The sequence below is a fragment of the Oryzias latipes genome, chromosome 17, assembly GCF_002234675.1.
Source record: "Oryzias latipes chromosome 17, ASM223467v1".
Taxonomy (NCBI): domain Eukaryota; kingdom Metazoa; phylum Chordata; class Actinopteri; order Beloniformes; family Adrianichthyidae; genus Oryzias; species Oryzias latipes.
Window position 1 is genome coordinate 15,082,835 of NC_019875.2, and position 20,873 is coordinate 15,103,707.

The following is a 20,873-nucleotide window of genomic DNA, read 5'->3' on the forward strand; positions in this document are numbered from 1 at the left end:
TCAGCCTTCCTCCACTATGCTTGAAATCAGTAAAACCCTTTAATTTCATTCAGAATGGTCCATATTTAAAAAATGTGCAAAAACTCGACTTTTTCAGGTTATAAATTATATTGTTTTCTCTGCACTGTCTGACATTTAAAATATTGGGATATCCAAATTTAGCAAAGGCAAATGTCTTAAATGCTTTCTCTTGCTACATAAATTTACACAATTTAACAAGGAACTTTGCTTCATTTGGAAATAGTTTGTATTTATTGTTTGTAAACCCGTATACCAGTGTACCGTCTGAGATTAGCAGCTGCACCGGAGCATCCACGATCAAGGTCTTTGCTCAAAGGCTCAACAGTGGGGTAACAACAATGGGGCAAACACTACAGTGGGCATCAGTGCTATATAGGTTACTCATGTAGATCTTGGGTCAGCGTTAAGACACACTTCAGTGCCAGCTTCTGTTTTTTAAAGTTTGGTGAGCGCCCCCTGCAGGATGAGGCCCTAAACTGACAAATGTCATAGAAAACCTCAAAACCTCAAAATTAGCAAATCTTCTCCAACTACTTTTTTCCATCAAACCTGTTTATGTATTTACCTTTAAATGTATTTAAAGCGAAGATCTTAAGATCTTCGGGGGGGGGGGGGGGGGGGGGGGGGGGTCTTTTTTTTATAAGAACCAGCTCAGTGACCTTGCGGTAGAGTCTCAACTCTGTGACTGGAAGGTCGTGGGTTTAAACCCACGGCGGAGTCGTACATAAGACTCTAAAAATGGGAGTTAATTATGAGGCCAGAACAGTCTCATAATTCAGAATTGCACACACTTCGATTCACAAATGTCATTTTATGCAAACGTGCTAAATAAATTTGGAAATACACACGTTGTGTTTCACAAATGCACACCCTGTGTTTCATAAACACACACATTGTGTTACGTTTGCATAAAATGACATTTGTGAATCGAAGTGTGTGCAATTCTGAATCATGAGACTGTTCTGGCCTCATACCAAAGTGGCTGGGATAGGCTCCAGCAACCCTGTGATCTCAAAAGGAAATAAAGGGCTAAGAAGCTGTGTCAATGACTGATTAGAATATTTTATTTTGTTTTTAATTAAAACAGACACACGGAATCAAAAAGAGGAGTACAAATAAAGTACCTGCAAGTTTCAGTGCATCGTTTGAAGCACTGGATCAGTCTTGAGCTCCAACGTGATCACACGGAGCTCTGAATATGTCTGTTTTCTTTGGATCTCAAACTCTTTGTCTCCATAGATCAGCCCAAGCACAACACCTTTGTGGTCAACCCATGTATGGGTCCATCTCCACCTAAATCTGAGGTTAAATTCAATTTAGAAGAACCACCACCTGACTTCATCCCTCCTTCCCCCCCAGTTCATGCATCACCCTAGCTCTCATGTCCTTCAGCGAGTCATCTTTTTTTTTTTTTTTTGGGTTGCTTTTAAAATATCTAAATTGTTAAATGGTTATAATAAAGAGCATATATTTGAATTTTACATATTTCTTTCTATTTTGTTTGGACATTAATGTAGAAACACATGGTCTTTTGTTTGATAAAAATGGCCTCAACAAAAAACACTGTTCATCCGTGTGCTTCAAGGAGCTTTTTATTACAAAAAGACTGTACATAAATGTAACTGACCACAATCTATATACATAGGACACACATCAGATTCTGTTCCCATGAATATTTCAGTTTTTTTTTTCCTTTTTATTCCACATTTGATCAGAAGAAAACACATCTGAAGAAGGCGCCTTCTCCCACGATGCCCTCAAACGTTTTAGTGGTGAACGTTAGAAATCTCCCACACGCCAGTGATCGTCTTGTCATTTTTTTTTTTTATGGATAGAAAAAACAAAAAAAAATCAAAACTATAAATAAATCCTTCACATACAAACTGCTAGCAAACATTCCTCAGCAGTCTTGGACATAAGAAGTCAAATGCAATGCTAGAAATAGATCAGTTAGAAAAAGTTGATTTTTCACCAAAAAATGACCTCATGATGGTAAAAAATACGATCATAAATGAGATGCAGTTCACTGTAATGACACTTGAATACTTTCCTGCTTAAAGGCTCAATGAATGCTGCCTTTTCTTTTTTTTTTTACATCTAAAACCAGAAAATGTTACCTTTACATCCATTTTCCATGAAATGTTCATTGGAGGATATGTATTCCAAACGTACACTATGAGGACAGGCATTGACTTAGGTGGTTTTGTTTGCACCACGAAACACCATGGAAGGGCAGTCTTCATTGTTTCATTCCCTCGCTGTGGGCAGCAGAAGTCATTCGTGTGCAGGACAAGCTGCCACGCACAGAAACTGCAGAACATTACTGCTGAGTCGCTGACATTCACTACAAAAACAGGTTTGATGAAGCGAGTTTACAATCAGATGAGCTGGATGTAAGGAAACTAAAGTTCTTGGTAGTTTTTGAGGTTGTTTGGGTTGGTAACTGTGGTCACTGAGCACCAATGGAGAAGCACCACACTGGCAACCATGCAAAGAATAGGAAAAAGGGAAAAAAAACAACTCAATTTAGCTATACTACAACCAAAACCGTGAAGCTATGACGTAAATACAAGCTTGTTAGTTTGCATGGAGCTGTGCAACAGCGTCACTGACTGCAGTGGCAACAGTTCAAGGATTCATCTGTGGCTTATCATAAAAAATAAATGCCTTTACACAATACTTTTGCCCAAATACAGGTGAAAATGACAGTAGAAGCATCCGACCTTGGCACCACTTCCACTGAGCGATGGAAACACTGTTGATACACACTGATAAATGCACTGACAGTTGGTCACATTACAGTTTATATACATTTTCACTATGTCCTCTTTTTGTTGTTGTTGTAAATTCTGTGTGAACGCTCACCCTTTTAGACGCTGTGGGTACGCTTTTTCTTTGGAGCATCCGGACATGAAAAGTTGTGTTTTCTTTTCCTCTTTTTAACTCTTAGAATCTTTTCGGGAGGAGGATGGTCAGATGATCTAAGGTGTTTGTAAAAAGAAGGAGCATTTTATCACAAGAATGCTACACAAAATCCTGGATTTAGGTCAATACGACGGAGCTTTACATTAAGATCCACAATGGTTCATTTTTTCTTTTCTTTTGGTGAGACAAAAGAACCCCACATGCTTCGAAAGAGGATATAGCGCTCGAAAGGTTTGTCCTACGTACGTCCTCTATTTTGTTTCCAGTGTAAACAAGCAGACCCCAAACTTTCAAAAGTGCAACGCTCACTCAAAGCGTCACCGCAACACTTGGTTCATAACAGCTGCACACAACTGTACATCTTCATCTCTGGGGGCCACAAATCGTACGATTAGGTCTTTTTTGTCTTCTTAATCGGCATAGTGCATGATTGATTCGACGTAGTTTCCAGGAAAAAGTCCAGTGACGCCGTTGCAGACGCCTTCAAACCAGCCGTCGTCGTTCTTTTTGATGATGTAAATGATGGCGCCTTCCATAAAGGACAGCTCGTCCTCCTTATCCTTTGTGTAATCATAAATGGCCACAACTGAAAAGCCAAGAAAAGAAAAGGCATTCATTTTAGTTTAAATCAAAATGACTTGTTTCATATATGCTTATTTTACAATTATAATCATTAGAAGCCCCCTGTGGGCCTGACCTTTCTCTAAATAGACCTTGGGGGCCCAGTGGGGGTCTCCATCGGCATAAGGATCACTGTAGTGAACCACAGCAGCGTCTTCCTCCTCATAGTCTACAGGTGGAGGAGGTGGAGGTGGGGCAGGATCCTCAAACACACCCACGTCCTCTGGGGGAGGTGGAGGGGGCGGCGCTGGGCTGTCTGTTACTGCACCACAAAAGAAAAAATAGATTTAGATTAAATCAGTTTATGTGACTATTGGGTTAATAGCATAAACTTTAAATCAATGAAAGTACAAACAAACAAAACAAAAAAAAAACTTCCACTGACTAACATCTTGAAGCTCAAAGCTTGTTGTAATTTAAACTCACCAGAAGTTAACTGAGCCGTTCTGAAGAATTTATGATAAATTGATGCATCTAAAGTCAATGACACCACAAACCCAGCCAGAGAATATCCCACTTTTTTCTATTGTATTCTCAGCACACGTCAAGTGTGGATTAGCGTGGGTTTTAGGATCAAATCTGACATTTGTTTTAGCCCAATTCTCCAACAAAGCAGCCCTACACCCATAACTCCCCATCTTGCTTTTCCAGGTATTCATAAGCACAGCTTTGCTTTAAAAAGGTAGCCAAACATGAAGCTGATGGAAATGAATGCACCTTTTTAACTAATCTGCTTCCTTTGTTTCTAACTGGTCTTTGTTATGATAACTTGTTACCATTCTCACTTTAATTTAAGCTTGGTTAGTTTCTAAATGTCACAATAAATCAGTTTTAGACAAATGTTGCTTTTTGTAGAACAGCTTCTTTCTTTTCCCTGTTCAAAGAATCAAAGCAGCTCCTTTTTAATCCCTGACGCGAATGTTGAAAAATGTATCCTGTGTGCCGCAGATGGCTCAAAAGCACAGCGGTTAAAAAAATAATGTAAAAAATAAAGTTTCATTTGAATATTTCTAGTTTATATGTTCTTGTTATGAAAAAGGGCTCCTTGCCAGCAAAGCTCTTTGGTACATTGAGCAGAGTCTTTGACAAGTCCAAGAAAAGCGAAGCTGCATTTAGATCACAGGAAGTTGTTCTCCTACCCCCCCCCCACTGATTTAGTGTCGAAAGAGCTGAATCCCAGACTTTTCTCAGATTTGAGCTCCAGGATGACGATCTGTCCAGAGCAGCTGCAACAATCATTTGCCTGAACTGCTTCGTACCCTAAAGTTATGTCAAAATGAAAAGAAAAAACAAATCCTGGTCTGAGATCATCTTTGAGTTCAGCTAATTAAGTATTTCTGCAGGCTGTCCATTAAAATGTACATTTAGGTCACATCTTTTCTGACAGGCTGTTGGTGGATCAGGAAAAGCCATCAGGTCTTTTTTTTCCCCCCCTCTCTTCAGTGGGCAAACCGTACAGGATGAAGGCTTTCAATGATCCGTCGCCATGGCAACACGGAGACCTCTGATGGTCTCTTCCACCTCAACCCCGTCTGCTGTGCGATGAAAGCATTTTAAGCGTAGCTGAGTGAAGCAAGCCACGAGAGGAGAGTGTGAGGCAGCGGGTTGTCTGAGGAAAGGTGTGTTCGGGTCACACCTGTGTGCTAAATGTTTTCAAATGGACAAAGGATTTTTTTTCTTTCATATAGCACCGCTGTGACGCTTTTTACTTACTGCTCTCCTGCATTCTGGCCACAAAGCCAGTCAGAGGGATCTGAGGGGTCAGCTGGACCACAGGAGGAGGAGGTGGAGGAGCCACAGACACTAGAGCAGCCAGGCGAGGACAGAGGAGCAGAAACACAAAAGCCAGTGATGGGCAGGGAAGACGACAGGAACACAGAATCAGCAAAACAGAAAAACAAAAAGAACGAAAATAAGCTTTTGAGCATAAATGTGCAGAATTCACTTTCTACATTAGCAGCTATAACATTAGAAGCAAAGGCTATAGGAAGAACCGCAAAGCACTGCATAAAGCCAAAAATCCTACAATTGAAATGAGAATATTTGTAGAAACAAAAACAAAAAAAAGAATATGAAGCGTCTGTGTGTGGTCCTGGAAATCTCATCAAATGTCAACTTTTTTCAGTTACATCTTTCCCATCTTTTGAGGCTTTTAGCCGCTCTGTCCTAAAACATACGAGAAAAACGCAGACAAACAAAAACACAGCCGGCCTTCGTTCAAGACATGATGTCAGACTCCGCCGCAGCAGCTCCGGCATCATAAATCACACGTAATGGAAGGCCGTCGGCTATCTTCCTGGGCCGTCATGCCGTATCACTCAAGCCTGCCGTCACCTCTAAGCCTCATTCATCCACCGCTCCACACTGTGTAATCAGTCGGCTCCCTGGTCTAACAGGAAAAAAAAGGCTTCTGCTTCATCCACTCTGATTCCAAGAGTTGCTTTTAGTTCAGCAGAGCTACACCAGCTACAACGGCAGAGACTCGTGGCATGCTGATTGCCCCTCTCCTTTCTTCCTTTTCCACTTTGAGCCAGGGTGACTGTCCTTTAAAAGCCATTACACATAAATGCCCCCGAGTCACATCTGCCAAAATAAATTCTAATCTACTCGCAGCTTTTATGCACACGTCCTGGAACTCCAAAAGCCTGGCAGCTGATTGTGTTTTTCTGTCCCTTAATGCCCTCTCAGTTCAGCTTTCTTCTGCTAGTGGAGGAAACAAAACTCAATTAAAGGTGGTAGTTAATGAGAGAAACATCCTGTACAGCAAATCTAAGGTGTGACGACAACACCAGGCCTTTATTAATAATATTTATCACTTAGTTCTGAGAATGTCAAGCCACCTATGAACCTTTGACCCAACAGAGAGCACAAATTCACATCACCGGCACACTTTCTCTGGTTATTTTAATGAGGATTCTGAAAGCTCAATTGAGGTTTTTTTCATTCCTACCCGAGTTCTGTGAAAACGCTGGACCCCCGTTGATGTGCGGCTGCTGGGAGGAGACAGAGGGGGCTCGGCGGTAAGTGCCGGTGGCTGACACCATGGAGGCAGAGGAGGTCGTTGATGAGTTGTGACGGGAAATCTGACGGGAGATGGTGCCAAACTGGGACATTGGGATGGGGCCCAAGCCGGGGCCCTGAGGCACAGCAGCTGAGGATGTGACCACTGGTGGGAATGAAGGAAATGCTGTGATTAGAAGGGGACGGGGGGGTTGTAGTTCCTACTTGAGCTTAAAGAGCTGTCTTTGATCTAGACTCATTTGCACACTAATTGCATTGCTTAGAAAGCAGGTTGTGTCACGAATTGGAATGGAAGACTGGAGCTCACCTTGTCCCAAACTGGGAGGAGACGGGGTGGGAACTGCAAGAGGAATGCCGACTCCACTGCCACCACTGTTCTCCCTGCCGCCGCTCCCACCACTGCTGCCACTGCACACACAGCAGACAGTTTGACTGTCATCACAGGATGTGTGCGACAAACGTAATTACATGACAGCTTGACATGCTGTCATTACTTCCTCACTTCTCAGTCTGCTACAACAGCTTTCTTGTCACTGAGGCAACACATTCACACTCAGCAAAAAAAAAAAGGAGAGCTTAGGGGGTGACATGGTGACACCTGTGCGTCCTTGGCCTCTGGTTGAGCGAAGCAGTGCGTGCAGGGCTGTTCTGGTTGCCGAGTCTGGCTGGGCTCGTCATGTAGTCGTTAGGCACCACTGGAGGCTTAACAGGCTCCAGCGTCTTGTAGGGAGTGTTACGCCTAATTCAAACAAAGATAAAATGCAACACATGAATAAAATTGTTTTTGCTGAATATATAAAATGTTTTATCAGTCAGAGGGATCTAATTTTATAAGTGAGCTGTCTAATTTGTTACTTGTACAAATTTTATATCTTTTATGGTTCTCTAATACTAAACATATGGCGATATAGTTATAGTCTTAGTAAAAGCCCATGTTGAAGTTAAACCATTTTATTTCAATCTAAACAAAATCATTTATTCAAATATTTGAATTTTTTTAGAAAAAAGATCATATAGAATTAACAATTTTAACATGCATATTTTTATTAGAACAATATAATTCCTCACAATATTTTCATTTAATTTAAAGGGCCTATATCATGAAAAAAGTCAACATTGAGGTTTTAAGTATCACTATAGTCACTATAAACAACTAAAAACTCACACATTTCTCTAAAAACCTGTACTTAGAGGACCTCCCAATCCACAAAAACGAGTGGGTTCTCTCATTGTGACGTAGATCAGGGAAGAACAGCCCCTTCCAGGAAAAAGTCTGTGCTGCCAGCCCCGCCCCCAGGCTAACACATACACACTTTTTCCGCGGAGTTAGCAGTGAGCGGCAAAAAATGCTTTCCTATTATATGCAGAATATGCGCATCCACTTTTGCAAAAGTTTGGGTGTTGTTTGTTTTTGTGGGTGAAACGCAGACACACTGCCGAGGTCGGCTCTAGGATGATGTCATGAAATGGGCGGAACCCACAGGAGCGAAAAGCGGTGCCTCAGAGATCGAGTCCGTTTTACTTCCAGGTAGGAAAATAAACTGTGAAAATAACTCATATTTCATAAAAAATGTCTTCTTCAGTGTGCCAAGGGTAATAGATTATCTTATAAATGTATATAGTTTACGATGAATGGCTTAAGGAAAGTATGATATAGGCCCTTTAATACTAACTAATTTATTCTTTCCACGTACTTTTTCTCTACAAATCACAATTTTTGATCATTAGAAAAGTCCTTTCACGCAAAATCAATAAAGTCATCCTATAAGCGATCTTCTTGAGTTTAAACCAATACATTCCAAAGATTTAACTTCGTACCCAAGTGTGCCACGACCTGCCATTGGGGGGCTTGGTGGTTTCTGTGAGGGTGGGTTGGTTCTGGAAATGGTCCCCCCTCGCCCTGCTGCATTGTTCCCATGTTGCTGGTGAAGCACAAGAAAGAAAAACCATGAGTAATTCTAGAATCTGGTTTGGTGACGTTTGTGGAGACTCCCAACAAGCACCAAGTCTTTGGAGTCACTTAAAAAGTGCCTAAATGAGTAACTTGTGTTTTTGCCCCTTTTTATCATACAGCCATATGTTTATATGAAGTATGTTCAGACAATGAACAGGAAACATCAGACAGGAAGATCCGGCGAAGGAAAGGCTGGGGAGAATGAGGTAAGGCATGCAATACTGACATCCTGACCAAATAAAATAGAGTGTCACTCATTTACTGCTTTTTTTATTTGAAGTAACTATAATAATTCAAATCAGAAATTTGAACCTTACATGCATGAAAGAAATATAAAAAAATAAACAGATGGTAGCTCCTGATCTAAGTTTAAAACATTCTAAACAAAACATCATTTTAAGTCAAATTTATCTTTAATTCTCACTTGTGAAACTTGTATGGCAACATATTTGGTCTAATAAATTTTAGTAAGTGTTTTCAATTGTTGATAACCATCACAAACACAATGATGCTGTGACTGTAATCTGATCAACAAGAGCAGAAGAGGAAATACAGCCGTTTCTTACCTTGGCTTTGAGCCACTGAGTGCAACCAGGTAGACAGAAAAGAGAGAAAGAAGCAAGACTCACTGGTTAATGCTCATAAAAGAAAGACTGTTTTAATGGCAGAAGGTGTCAAATATTAATAACCAAATACATTTTAAGCATAAATATGGTCTCTGGTTAGCATATAAAGCTGGAAAGAGATCAATAAAGAAAACCTTAGCATGGGCATAAAAATCTTAAAGGACAGAGGGGTTTTCCTGAATGAAAGAAAATTGCATTGGTCTACATTTCCTGCAGGGTTGTCCAGTATGTCACCCGACTGTCTACTTTCAGACCTCAGATCTATATGCTTGCTAAAAAACGCTTTGACACAATTTGTAATGCGTAAGGCAAACTCTTGGTCAAAGGAGGTGAGGGTCAGTAACAGGAATGATGAAGAGTATATATCCAAAGCAGGTGAAGGATTTAACTTGAGTGAAGAAGCTCAGGGATAGAAACTTGCCATTGGCAGCACTTTTGATCTATGCTTTGATGTGAAGTGTGATCCTGGAACGAGCAGAGACTACTAAAAACTGGTGGTGGTCATACATAAAAGAGAAGAGGTCCTAAATAGGTGACGGCCAAGGTTAGTTGCATGAATCTGATGAGTATAGTGGCAGGAAACCCAAATATGGTGATCCTCCTGATAAAAAGCTAGGAGCGTGACAGAGACCCTTCTGAAGACTGGCATCAGATGATTCAGGTGGTGATAATGGAACTCAATGATTAAAAAAAAAGGCAGGGCTGAGGACAGAATGGGTAGGATTCATGACCGTTCCTTAGGACCATACCCCTCTCCGTCCACAATAATTGCAAACTCCAACCTCAGTGGCTCAACGGAAGAAGAGACCAGACAGTTTATAAGGGTGTCAAACTCATTTTCACCAAGGGCCACATCAGCATAGCGGCTGTCCTCAAAGGGCCAGATGTAACTTAGACATGTAACTAAATGTAATGGGAAAAAAATGTAACTACTCCTTACTTAGTGTTAAATAACTCATTATTTCTTTACTATAACTTTTTAAAGTGACAATTACAGTTGCATAGAAAACATGTTTGCTTGTTACTCTAGCATAAATCCTTTTACATTTGATTCTGTCAGGTTAGGTTATATGGACAGAGTTTAAGTCCTAATGTTTAGTTGCACAATCCCATATTTCAAGTCTGTTTCCCCCAAGATATGAATAAATACACACCAATTATTATTTATTTATTTTAAGAAATTAAAAACTTTTATGCCCACGGGCCACATAAAATGACATGGCGGGCCACATTTGGCACATGAGTTTGACACATGTGGTTTAGGCAGACCTACTATTGATGAAATGTAAGGGGGGGCCGCAGAGACTGGAGAAGACAAAGCCAACATTCTGTCACTTTTGCGATTGGGCAGAAATTGACGAAACTGAGTGCTAGCTGCCTGTGAGCATCCTGCAGAGGAAGGTCCTCCATGGAAGACTGCCCTCTGGCCTACCCTTAAACATGGGGAAAAGCACCTCCAGGAGTACACCTCTAGTAAGTGCAATGGCACCAAGTGAACTGTTTCCAGGCTAAATGAACCCAACAATGAAAACTGGGCCGAAGGAAGCAAGACATGATGCTCCTGGGATGACAAGGCAGTATCCATAGGTCACCTCGAACGCCAACAACCCAGTGACAGAGGATAGAAGCGAGTTTTGGACATATTCGCCCCCAGACGAACTGATGTGACCATGAAGAGGGATCCTGAGAGCACAGTCAACAAAGACTGGTCTCCAGGTACTAATTCAACCGCTCTAACCATCCGTCGGACTGGGTGGTGTTCACAGGCTGACAGAAATCCAAAGCAGGCAACAAAACTAAATCTATGTATATATGTTACACACAAACAAATGTACATAAATGTTTTTCTCCACTATGGCCACAGCTTACAGAATAAAAAAATCCATCTGATGGTACAGATGCAACTATTTAGAACTAGGTTCAAACTGACCTACTCCGGTCAATCACAGCAATGCTTATGAAGGTTATTGTAGTGAAACGAGGGAAAAGTATTCATTCCTGAACATGTGAATGTATTTTCCTCCCTCTCCTTGGGTTCATCCAGGCATGTAGAGGGTTGATGATCCTGCCCTAAATTCTCGAGAGAATCCACCACAAGTACCGTACAAAGAAATCAGGGTGTGGAGTGCTGATAAGCTCAAAATAATGTTTTTCCCCACAGACAGAATTTAAACGATGGGTAAATCTTGAAAAACAAAACAGCAGACATGCACAAACACATGCAGTCAATGCAGTTCATAATATGGTACATTTGTGTGCAGCAGTGAGAATCAAACCTATTGAATTATTCACCAATGTCTGCATGAAAGAAGGTCTTGGGGAGGTGAAATGTGATATGCATTTCTGCCTGCACTGATACGCACAAGTGCATATCTACAAACAACAATACATTTTTGCTACACAATACTTTGTCACGTTTAAAATGATCTGCATATTTAACCTTTGTGTTAAATTTTATTTTGATGTTCGTTCATGGCGAGAGAAAAAATACAAAAAAAACAGCACACTTTGTGTAATTTTGACTGATCTGAATCGATTTCTATAGAGATCCATCATCTCCCACATTCACGAATGGGGCTCGATTTGCATAGTGGGCCGAGCCAAATGTGTCTCAGTGCGAGCCAGCTCTCAAAAGAGGAGCCACTTGGTTTTGAATTTGAATCAGTGGATGTTTGAAAATCAGCAGACAGCCACAATCTCAACAGAGACAGACGCAAGGGGGGGTGCACATGCCAAATCCAATACACTACGCACACTCACAAGTACAAATGGCTCATGGAGAGTGAGAATAAAGAAAACAAAGCATGAGTCGGAAAAGGACTGAGATCTTTTTTTTTCACTCAGAGTGGATGTGATGGTGTGAGTACCACTTGGCAAAGATTTGTTCCTCACATTTAAACACACAAACACCATCCTGTTTCTGATGTTAGAGAGCACACAAACACAAAACCAGAGTCTTCAACGCTTTGTCAGTCACAACTGCTTTAATTCCCTCCCTAAAACGGAAACTTTTTATGTTCAACTATAATAAAACAACAGCTTTATGCAAGTTTAAAGTCAGAAAACAAAGTTTAACTTACTAAAATGATTAAATAACACATATTTGTAGAGTTAAAAACCAAACAAAAACTATAAATGAACCTGCCTATTAGAGAGTTTGTCTTTCTATATTAAAAAACTCTTACTTTGACACCGTGTCCCACATCATCCAGCAGGGTGTAGTCGATGGGCTTCCGGATGTAGCGCACCGGCCGCTCCATGTTTCCTGGGGCGATGATCTTGTGAGTGCGAGAAGTGTTCTTATTTGTGGTCAGGATGCCAATTTCTCGACGTGCTACTTTCTCCTTGTGAATGTCCACAGTCTGCAGGAGGGAAATTCAGAATTAGGCTACATTAGAGGGGGGAAAAAAGCTGTTTTATTTTACAAGCCTATCTTATTTCAATTTTATATTTAATCTATATTTATATATTTATTTAAAAAAAGTACATTTCGTATGCTTTTAGCTAAATGTCAGCATTAAATTTAATGAAAATATTGTGAGCTTTTATATTGTTTAATAAAAATAAACATGTTAACATAAAAAACTCCAAATTACCTTTTTTGTTCTACACTTTTTTTAAAATTTTAAATAAATCATGTTATTTAGATTGAATTAAAAAGTTTTAACTTCAATAAGGGGGTTTGCTAAAACTATATCTTTATATATTTAGTGTACAATAACAAAAAAAGATTTGCACAGACCACAACAAAAGGAACAAATTAAAGACACCTCACTTATGAAATTGTTAAATGTTTACCATCAAATATTAAATGTTTTTTCATCACTATATTATCTTCTTGAAATCTTCTTTTGTAAATTTAGCTCCAGTTTGCACAAAAACATTCTCGACTCCATGATTCCAAAATACAAGCAGCCTCTTTTTTTATTGAAGGCAGAACAATTATCTCAGGAAAGTAAAAGTCAGAATGAAAGGAGGTTTAGGAATTATCACAACTGCATAGATTCAGTTCACTTAAATAGAGAGAAAGTCATATCTTGCGGGTCCTGGGGGGCCTGAGGTTTCTGCCTGGGAAACCCTGCATTAATAAAGCAAATGTTTACATCTTCTGTTTTGCCGAGGCCAATTTCCCAAAGCTTGCCTTTGACCCCTCACATCAGGAATAATTGGAAATGCGATGACCTACATCTCCTCCGTGATTACAGTCATTATTGCTCACATCAGACACCCTGCAGAGGGACGGGCCCTCAATTTATGGATGATAAAGAAGAGTGCAAAGAGTGAGGAATGCTTAGCAGTGAAGGGTGTGAAAGAATGATCATTACAGCTGGGTTTAAACGTAAAACCCTCTACTAAAGTAGGAAGAAATAGAGGGCAGAAATGTGTGTGAAGAGATCTTTTGTCAGAAATTGGTACACGCTGCCACTCATCTCATCTATTTTTTTTTTTTTTTACTTCATCTTAAAAATATAAGGGTGTTTAAGAACCAAAGTGGACCTCTAGTTGCCTATCACACCCTCTGATGTGACGTGTGTCTGCTGGGAGAGAACTAACAACATATTGCAGTCTAGTGTGTTTTAAAGGAAGTGGCACACCCGGCTTTCAGCTGGCAAGGAAGAAGAGACGTCCCGCCTATTTCCTTCTAGTGATAAGGGAGAAATGAGGAACAGAGAAAGCGAGAGGAAGAAAAGAGAAGCTCAAAGAGGAAGTGACTTAGATAAACAGAAGAAGCAGAGAAATGAAAGAAATGTGGGGTCATCTGAAATAGAAATGGAGAAGGGAGGAAAAACAGGAAAGAAGACATTCACTACAGGAACTGTTTTTAATCTTAAAGCTATTTAAACTGTAACTTTCTAAGAAAAAACATCCAACAAAAATGAACAAAACAAATGTTTCTTCTTTGAGTTTCATATTATAAACTTTTTGTTTGAAATGATCTGCAAACCAAACGACATGTAAGAACTCCTACCTAATCAAAGAGTTGTGTCTGCCCTTCCTGATTTCTGTCATTGTTCCTGTCTGTTGTAATCTTTCCAGAAACAGAGATACAGATGTCTGCTGGGCCTCTGTGGGGAATTCCTGCCACTAAAGGCTCCTGATCATTTCTGCCGCCTTCGATCTATTCAGCTTCAGTCTGATAAGTCACGGCTTGTGTCTCAAAGTAATTGTTTTCTAAATAAACTTAGTGAATTGGAATACTACTGAGCAGAGGAACGGGTCATTAATAATCAACCCAATCATCTTTTGAACCCACAAAGCAGAACATTGCCAGGACATTACTGCACTTAAAAAGGTCTCTTCAATTAAAATGGAATCTTGATCAGCTTTACTAAGGTGATAAATAAAGAGTGTATACATAGCATAACACAAAGATCAAAGATTCCTATTCATTCAAAACGAATGGGAAGTACCCATATTTTCATTTTTAGTAATTCTAACAATTTTCAGAAGCTTTGCGTTGGCTGAAACTGGGAATCATATTTTCCGTTTCCTCAGGTGATGATTAAAAAAATCCTTTGAATTGATCCTTAGTTACAACATATAATAATAATGCATTAAATCCACTTGATGGGTTATTCTCTAATACAAATAGATACTGATATATCTATCTATCTATCTATCTATCTATCTATCTATCAATATATATATATAAATATAAAATGTAAATTACTTTTGCTGTCTGAAACGTTTTTTTTTCTTCCTTTTTTACGGAAACCGAAAAAAGTATGTACTATTGGATGATCTTGTTTGTCCATCAATTCAACTGAAGGTTATTTGGCATGAAGTATTACTGGATATCATCATCCGATCAGTGATGTCCCATAGCACCTACTTTTCAGTTTCTCATTGTGTTTTATTTTTTAACGTTTCAGTTTTTTTTCTTGAAATTACTTTTGTTTTCCAAAATGTTTTGTGATTTGTACTTCAGGGCCACCGTAAATTTGTTATGCTTTCATCATTAAATTAGGTGCAAAACCTGTAAAGAAATTAAACTTTCTTGAATAATTCCCCATAAATGTAAGCATTACCTGTGAACTAGATGCTTTTCATTTAAGATCCAAAGCCTTTTGGGATACATTAAATAGGGTTTAAACTGTTGTTGTTTGAGGATTAAATACATATCTTTTTCAAAGAAGCATTGTAAAGTGTTTGTTTAAAAGGAAGAATTTGTAATTCTAAATGTGGCCCGCCATGTCAATTAGATGAGTTGTGATCAAAAGTTCTGTAAAATGTAATCATAAAAACTTGATTCTTAGCATTCTTCTCCTTTTTTTTAACCAACTTTTATGCAGCAGAATAATATCAAAGCACTGCACCTAAAATAACTTTCTTACTTGCATATATTTTCTTTAGAATAGCAGAGTGAGACGACTGCAAAGATAAATCATTTTTAACAAACTAAAAGACATTCAGGATCTTGTGAAATTTGCTGCAAAGCATTAATCAATTCTACCTAAATACAAACATATCTTTTTTTTAATGTTTTTTTTTCCTCTCTCTCCATTTACCTAATTTAGCTTTCCATGTTTTATTTTAATGGAGCCACAAACTTGGAGGTATCAAATTGATGCTAGAATTATTGCTGATATTATCCCCAAGTGCTGAAGAACGCAGAAAATGGCAAAGAGGCCGTGTTGCGACACACACGCTTTCATTTTCAGAGCCGCAGCTGCTCACAAATCTGGCAGCAATGAACAGTGGGGCTGTGATTTAAAGCTGGCTGTCATTCTATGCTAACATGTTAGACTTCGAAGAACTTTCTCATCTTGGAGAATAACAAGAGTTAGGGTTTAGGGTCCATGAACACTAATGAGCACATACTCATTTGCCCATCTAGTTTTGTGAATTCCTTACATGCTGACCCCTCAGTCTGGAGCACAGCTCAGACACTTTGAAGGCTGCAACCAACTGGTGTCATCAATCACAAGTGACCATCCTCACACAATCGATAAAGTAGTTAAGCTGTTGCTCATTAAACTGTAACTATCCTCACTCCAATCTGCTGCGTACGGACTTCAGGAGAAGCTAAAAATGCAAATCAGGAGGCTGTGCTGCTTCATATCTGACAAGCTTAATAAAGCACAGAGTAAAGGGACGGGGCACTGAGTTGTACGGTGGCTTAGGAGAAAAAGAAGGCTAATCATGATAATAATGACATTTGGGCTGGGGTGTGTACCTGGGAGATGTGGTTGATGGAGGATTCCATGCGGCGCAGCTGCGAGGCCTGGATGTCCAGCAGCTGCAGCACATTGTTTGCTAAGGCATTGATTTGGTAGGCAACGCTGGCCAGAGACTGGGTGGTGTAGGCTTTGGTCTCTTCCAGGGCTTTCTTTTTGTCTTGAGCCTGGCAAAGGGAAAAGGAAAAAAAAAAGTTACAAAATTCAAGGGATGGATATGTGGGGGGGAATAAAACGACTAGCCAGTGAACAAGATGATTTAAAAGGAGAAATATCTAGAAGAATTGTTACTCTCTTTGTGCTGAAAGTGAAAGGACTGGTTTCTACAGAAATGAGTGACAAAATCAGCCCCCCTTTGCTGGAATTTTAAAGCAAATCCATGCTAAGCCCCTGACGAGAAGTGAAGAAAGAAATCTGCTGGTCTGTGAAGTAATAACACATGTCGGAACTGAAGAGCACAACTGTGAACACCTCAATTGTGGCAGCATGGGTCAGGTGCATGGTGGGAGTTAAGCCCTGAGAGCAGGTATGCCAGGACGTTATGTAAAATCCCAATTCTCTACCCGTCTGCACAAACCATCTGTTTCTAAATGCCTCTACGCAGTAATGGCACTGAATAGACATATTAATAGCCTGGAAACAAAGCACGGATAATGCTGCCATACAGAGAGGTCTTCCAACACGGAATTGCCAAGCTTTGTCATGGAAGCAACACGGAATTCTGTTTTCCTTCAAACTGTATTGTCTGGTTTAAATAAATAAAAGAAAAGGTCAAACAGAATAAAATGGAAACCTTTTTTATGTAGTTTATAGGGATATTTTATATACACAATTACAGGTTAAAATCCATCTTAGCTGTCACCCAGCAGTTTCACTGGTACAAAACCCTGACAACTTAAGAATAGCAGAAGTAAATAAATAAAAAATCAATCTGTAATAAAACAACACATACTCAAGTCTGTTTGAGAGAAAAAAAACATACCATTCACTGTTCAGATCTCAAACTTCAGAGACGCTATTTTTAGGAAAAGAGAGCCAAAAAAAGCTGAGCTCTACTTTCAAGTTTGCACATGACAGAAGTACCTGAGCTAATAATAAAAGCTGACTCTATCCTAACAGTTTGATGTTGCATTAGTATTTTCTTGTTGATGTCATTCTTTACTAAAAGATATTGAAAAGAGATTTTTAGCTAGGTGGAGTTTGCATCTTCTCCGGTTGCATAAGTGACTTTTCTGTTGACGACCCCACTTCCTCCCATGTGGTAAAAAAATGTACGTAAGATTGTTTTTGATCATTTAAAATTGGTCTAAGAAATAATCCCTTCTCAGCCAGTAATAGCACATAGGCCTCAAACACCCACACGGTTCTGAACAGGATGAAGTAAGTACAAAGAGTGGATCCTACTGCAATCTCTAAAGACATCATTATTTAGGACAGGTCAAATGTCTGCATCTTCGCTTTATAGGAATGAGTGTCAGCTTTAAAGATCTACAGTAAATGGATGAAAAGAACTTAAGCATTTGTGCTCATGATTAAAGAGAAATGGTATCTGAATTTGTTTTTTTCCTCTCAGGTCCTTTGATTTTTGTACAAACAATCCGTCAATCACACATATGACATTTAGTTTTTTATTTTATTTGTTGTAGCAACTCCAGGGAGGCTTTTTTTTTTCAAGCTCTGACTTTACACTAAATACCAAAGATTATACAATGTGGGTAAATTACTAAGTGGAATCCAATAATCATCAATAAAACTTAAAACACTTTGTTTTCAGTTTAGCAAAATCAAACAGTGAAAAAAAAAAAAAACGTGTAAATATTCACATTTTTGCAATTACAACTAACATGGGCATCTAGAGCTGCAATATTGGCTAAATGCAAATGCGATTGAATTTAGCAAAAGGAATAGGAAGCAAAAAGGAAAGTCCATCCGATAACTGCAACCTCTACTCACTAGCAAGTAGGAGTGCATTTGGGTCAGACATTAAGAGGATGCAGGGAGAACAGTATATCATGACGCTATTCTTTTTCTTTAATCCTAGCTGCTGCTGACGGGAAGTTTGAGTTATTTATTTACTATTTATGTGGAGTCAGCAGATTTTATGTAATAATTGAAAAGCTGCTCAGATGAGCAGCTAAATGTCTTCTAGATTAAAAATACTTTAAGAGATTTTTTAAGACCCTTTGAAATGTGAGCCTCTCCAATTGCAGAAAAATAAAATCTAATCAACATAAGGAAAGCACAGAACCTAACAATTATTGACCATGGATGCAGTGATATTTACCATTACCAGCATTTAAACTCTGGCTAAAATGATTCGACTTTAGTTTTAATAATTATTGTTCTGTAAATTGTTCATCTAATCTTTTTTTTTCCACTGAAGGAAAGTTCCTGATATTTGTCCCAGCATGCACCTCTATTTGACTCAGATCACTGAACCAACCAATTCATGCAAAAATAAAAAATAAAATAAAAAACATCTAATGTATGCATATTTATCATACACATGGGTGGATTAAAAATATAAAAATAATGATCATCCTGCTAGTAATGCACCCCTTCTGAAATATCATTATATTGTAGTTTGAGTGAAAGTAGAAAAACCACAAGTAAGCTGCAACCTCCCACCAACAAAAAGCCTTTGGTCAAACCTCATATCAGCTGCAATATTACTTTTGAAAGATATATAACAATATGTTTATGACATACTTCATAGTAAAATATATGAAATGACGGAATATTAACAATTATGTTTAAAATGATAGGAGCAAATAAATGAATAATTAATCCAATTCAGTCGATATTATAACAAACTTAAAAAAGACTGGAATTCTTTTGCTACATATATAGAGATAATTAATAAGTAACATATTGTGCAGTTTTTAAGAGTAAACAGTTGAGGTTAGGTTAGCATTTTCACCGATTTTTATGCTCATTATTGTTAGCCAGTCGTATGCCAAAAAAAAAGAAGCTTTAAAATGTCTACAATTTTTAAAAGAGAAACTGGGTCGACGTTTTCCTACACAGGTACCTCTAGTCTAGGAGAAAGCAGAGAGTGACAAACCTCTAGTCATGACAACGACACACCCTCTGAAGCCCCCCAGCCGCTTTCGGCACACAGAAAGCCTTCGTTTAACAAAAACCCATCGACGTGCAGCCATGCTCGACGAGCCGCGCGCTCTGTCAGCGAACCGGGAGAGGAGGCCACTCGTTGAAGCTAGCGGTTTGAGGGTGGCTTTCACCAAGACCAGCATTTCATTTCCCTGTGGTTTTCACTCTCGCACCACCACCACAAACACGACCCGCACACACGACATTCTGACTCAAAAATGCGTTTCTTACCTGAACATAATTGTTTTCACAGTATTCCGCTACCCGCGAAAGATTCTGGTAGCTTTCCACGAGCGCTCTTTTACCGGCAGGGATTTCCTCCTCTAATAACATTTGTAGCTCTGCCATCTTACATCCCTTTGCATTTCTCTCCTGCCCGTTTGTCTGTTTCTGTGAGAGGAGGCGGTGATGCTCTGCTGTTCTGATGAGAAAGGTACGGTGGCCGAGAGGTGCAAGACACGTTTACATTTAAGATACAACAACAACAAATCCCAGTACAAATGAACAAATACTGAACGCAAAACCAGGTGCAAACTACCAAATACCGCATAACAAAAGCAACCCTGTTACAAGTGATCAAATCCAGAAACACAACAACGAAAGCGGAGACACCGCTACTAACAGAAAGGACCTAATATAAAACTAATTGTGTATGATTTTTCAAAGATATTTATTATCGTTTTCTTTATGTGGACACTATAAATACATAAAACAGTCAAAAGGCTTTTTTTTTGTATTACTACGATAGAAATTACAACACTGCTTAGCAAAGTAACGTTTTTGCGTCACTTCCGGTATTATGGGTATTCCCTTTCCATTAGCAGCTGCTCGCTTTTGTTAATATTTTTTCTCCTTTTTTTTTATTTGTTTTTTTCTTTCAAAAATCTTTATTGAAAATATACAGAATCATAGTACAAAATCGAGTCAACTTTAAGATACGCAGATAGAAAAGGACTAACAAAAAGTGTCAGGGGAGCATAAAAAAATTATAAACAAGAGCTGTAAAAGCAGTAAGATGCTATTCTGTACATTTAAAACATTCCAAGGTGTCAAAAGTTCTTACAGCTTTGGGGTTAGAAAAAGGTTTTATTATTTTGGTAAATTGGTTTAACTCAATCATAAAAAGTTTGAATAAGGGCCTTTTTTTCCTCAGAAAATTTGCATTGATTTATAAGCTTTATTACAGACTCAAGGTCCATTTGCCACAAAAATACACAAAACATATAAAAGACTTAATGATAAAAACAGAAAACTCAAACGGGTAAAAGAAAAATGAGATAAAAAGTGTTAGATAAAAACAATGTCATAAAAGTATCAAAATCAATGACATAGGAATATGAAAACAATGAGATAAGAGTATAAGAACAAAAAAAAACAGGTATCATGAACTTAATAAAAACAGTAAAACTGCTGACT

The 20,873-nt window shown here is 38.8% G+C and overlaps 2 protein-coding genes across 5 annotated transcripts in view; one reads left to right on the plus strand and one right to left on the minus strand.

Annotated features, from left to right (window-relative positions):
• LOC101163456 (amyloid beta A4 precursor protein-binding family B member 1-interacting protein-like) overlaps positions 1 to 3,140 on the plus strand; it is a 17,858-nt gene extending 14,718 nt beyond the window's left edge. Inside the window, exon 12 of the mRNA XM_023964983.1 lies at positions 1,261 to 3,140. Within this exon, the coding sequence (XP_023820751.1) occupies positions 1,261 to 1,397 (137 nt within the window). The 3' untranslated portion in view covers positions 1,398 to 3,140. The remainder of the gene's footprint in view (positions 1 to 1,260) is intronic.
• On the minus strand, positions 1,596 to 19,952 carry LOC101170217 (abl interactor 1). 4 transcript variants are annotated; one of them, XM_011486418.3, is made up of 11 exons: positions 19,689 to 19,949; positions 16,346 to 16,513; positions 12,354 to 12,530; positions 9,109 to 9,123; positions 8,407 to 8,510; positions 7,187 to 7,327; positions 6,896 to 6,996; positions 6,518 to 6,733; positions 5,281 to 5,370; positions 3,644 to 3,829; positions 1,596 to 3,532 (listed from the first exon to the last, which is right to left on the minus strand). In XM_011486418.3, the coding sequence occupies exons 1-11, from the start codon at positions 19,803 to 19,805 to the stop codon at positions 3,357 to 3,359; spliced, it is 1,491 nt and encodes a 496-aa protein (XP_011484720.1). In that variant the 5' UTR covers positions 19,806 to 19,949; the 3' UTR covers positions 1,596 to 3,356. The 4 variants fall into 4 exon arrangements, with proteins under 4 accessions (XP_011484720.1, XP_011484722.1, XP_011484721.1 ...); XM_011486420.3 differs by lacking the exon at positions 5,281 to 5,370 and having other exon boundaries at positions 19,689 to 19,952; XM_011486419.3 differs by lacking the exon at positions 9,109 to 9,123 and having other exon boundaries at positions 19,689 to 19,948.
• Between the last annotated feature and the right edge of the window lie 921 nt (positions 19,953 to 20,873).

Coding starts and splice junctions, on each gene's coding strand:
- LOC101170217 (XM_011486418.3), bottom strand. CDS start 19,805: ATGGCAGAGCTACAAATGTTATTAGAGGAGGAAATCCCTGCCGGTAAA. Junction 12,531..16,345: donor CCATCAACCACATCTCCCAG/GTACACACCCCA, acceptor TCCCTCCTGCAG/ACTGTGGACATTCACAAGGA. Junction 3,830..5,280: donor GGCCAGAATGCAGGAGAGCA/GTAAGTAAAAAG, acceptor TTTGTGGTGCAG/TAACAGACAGCCCAGCGCCG.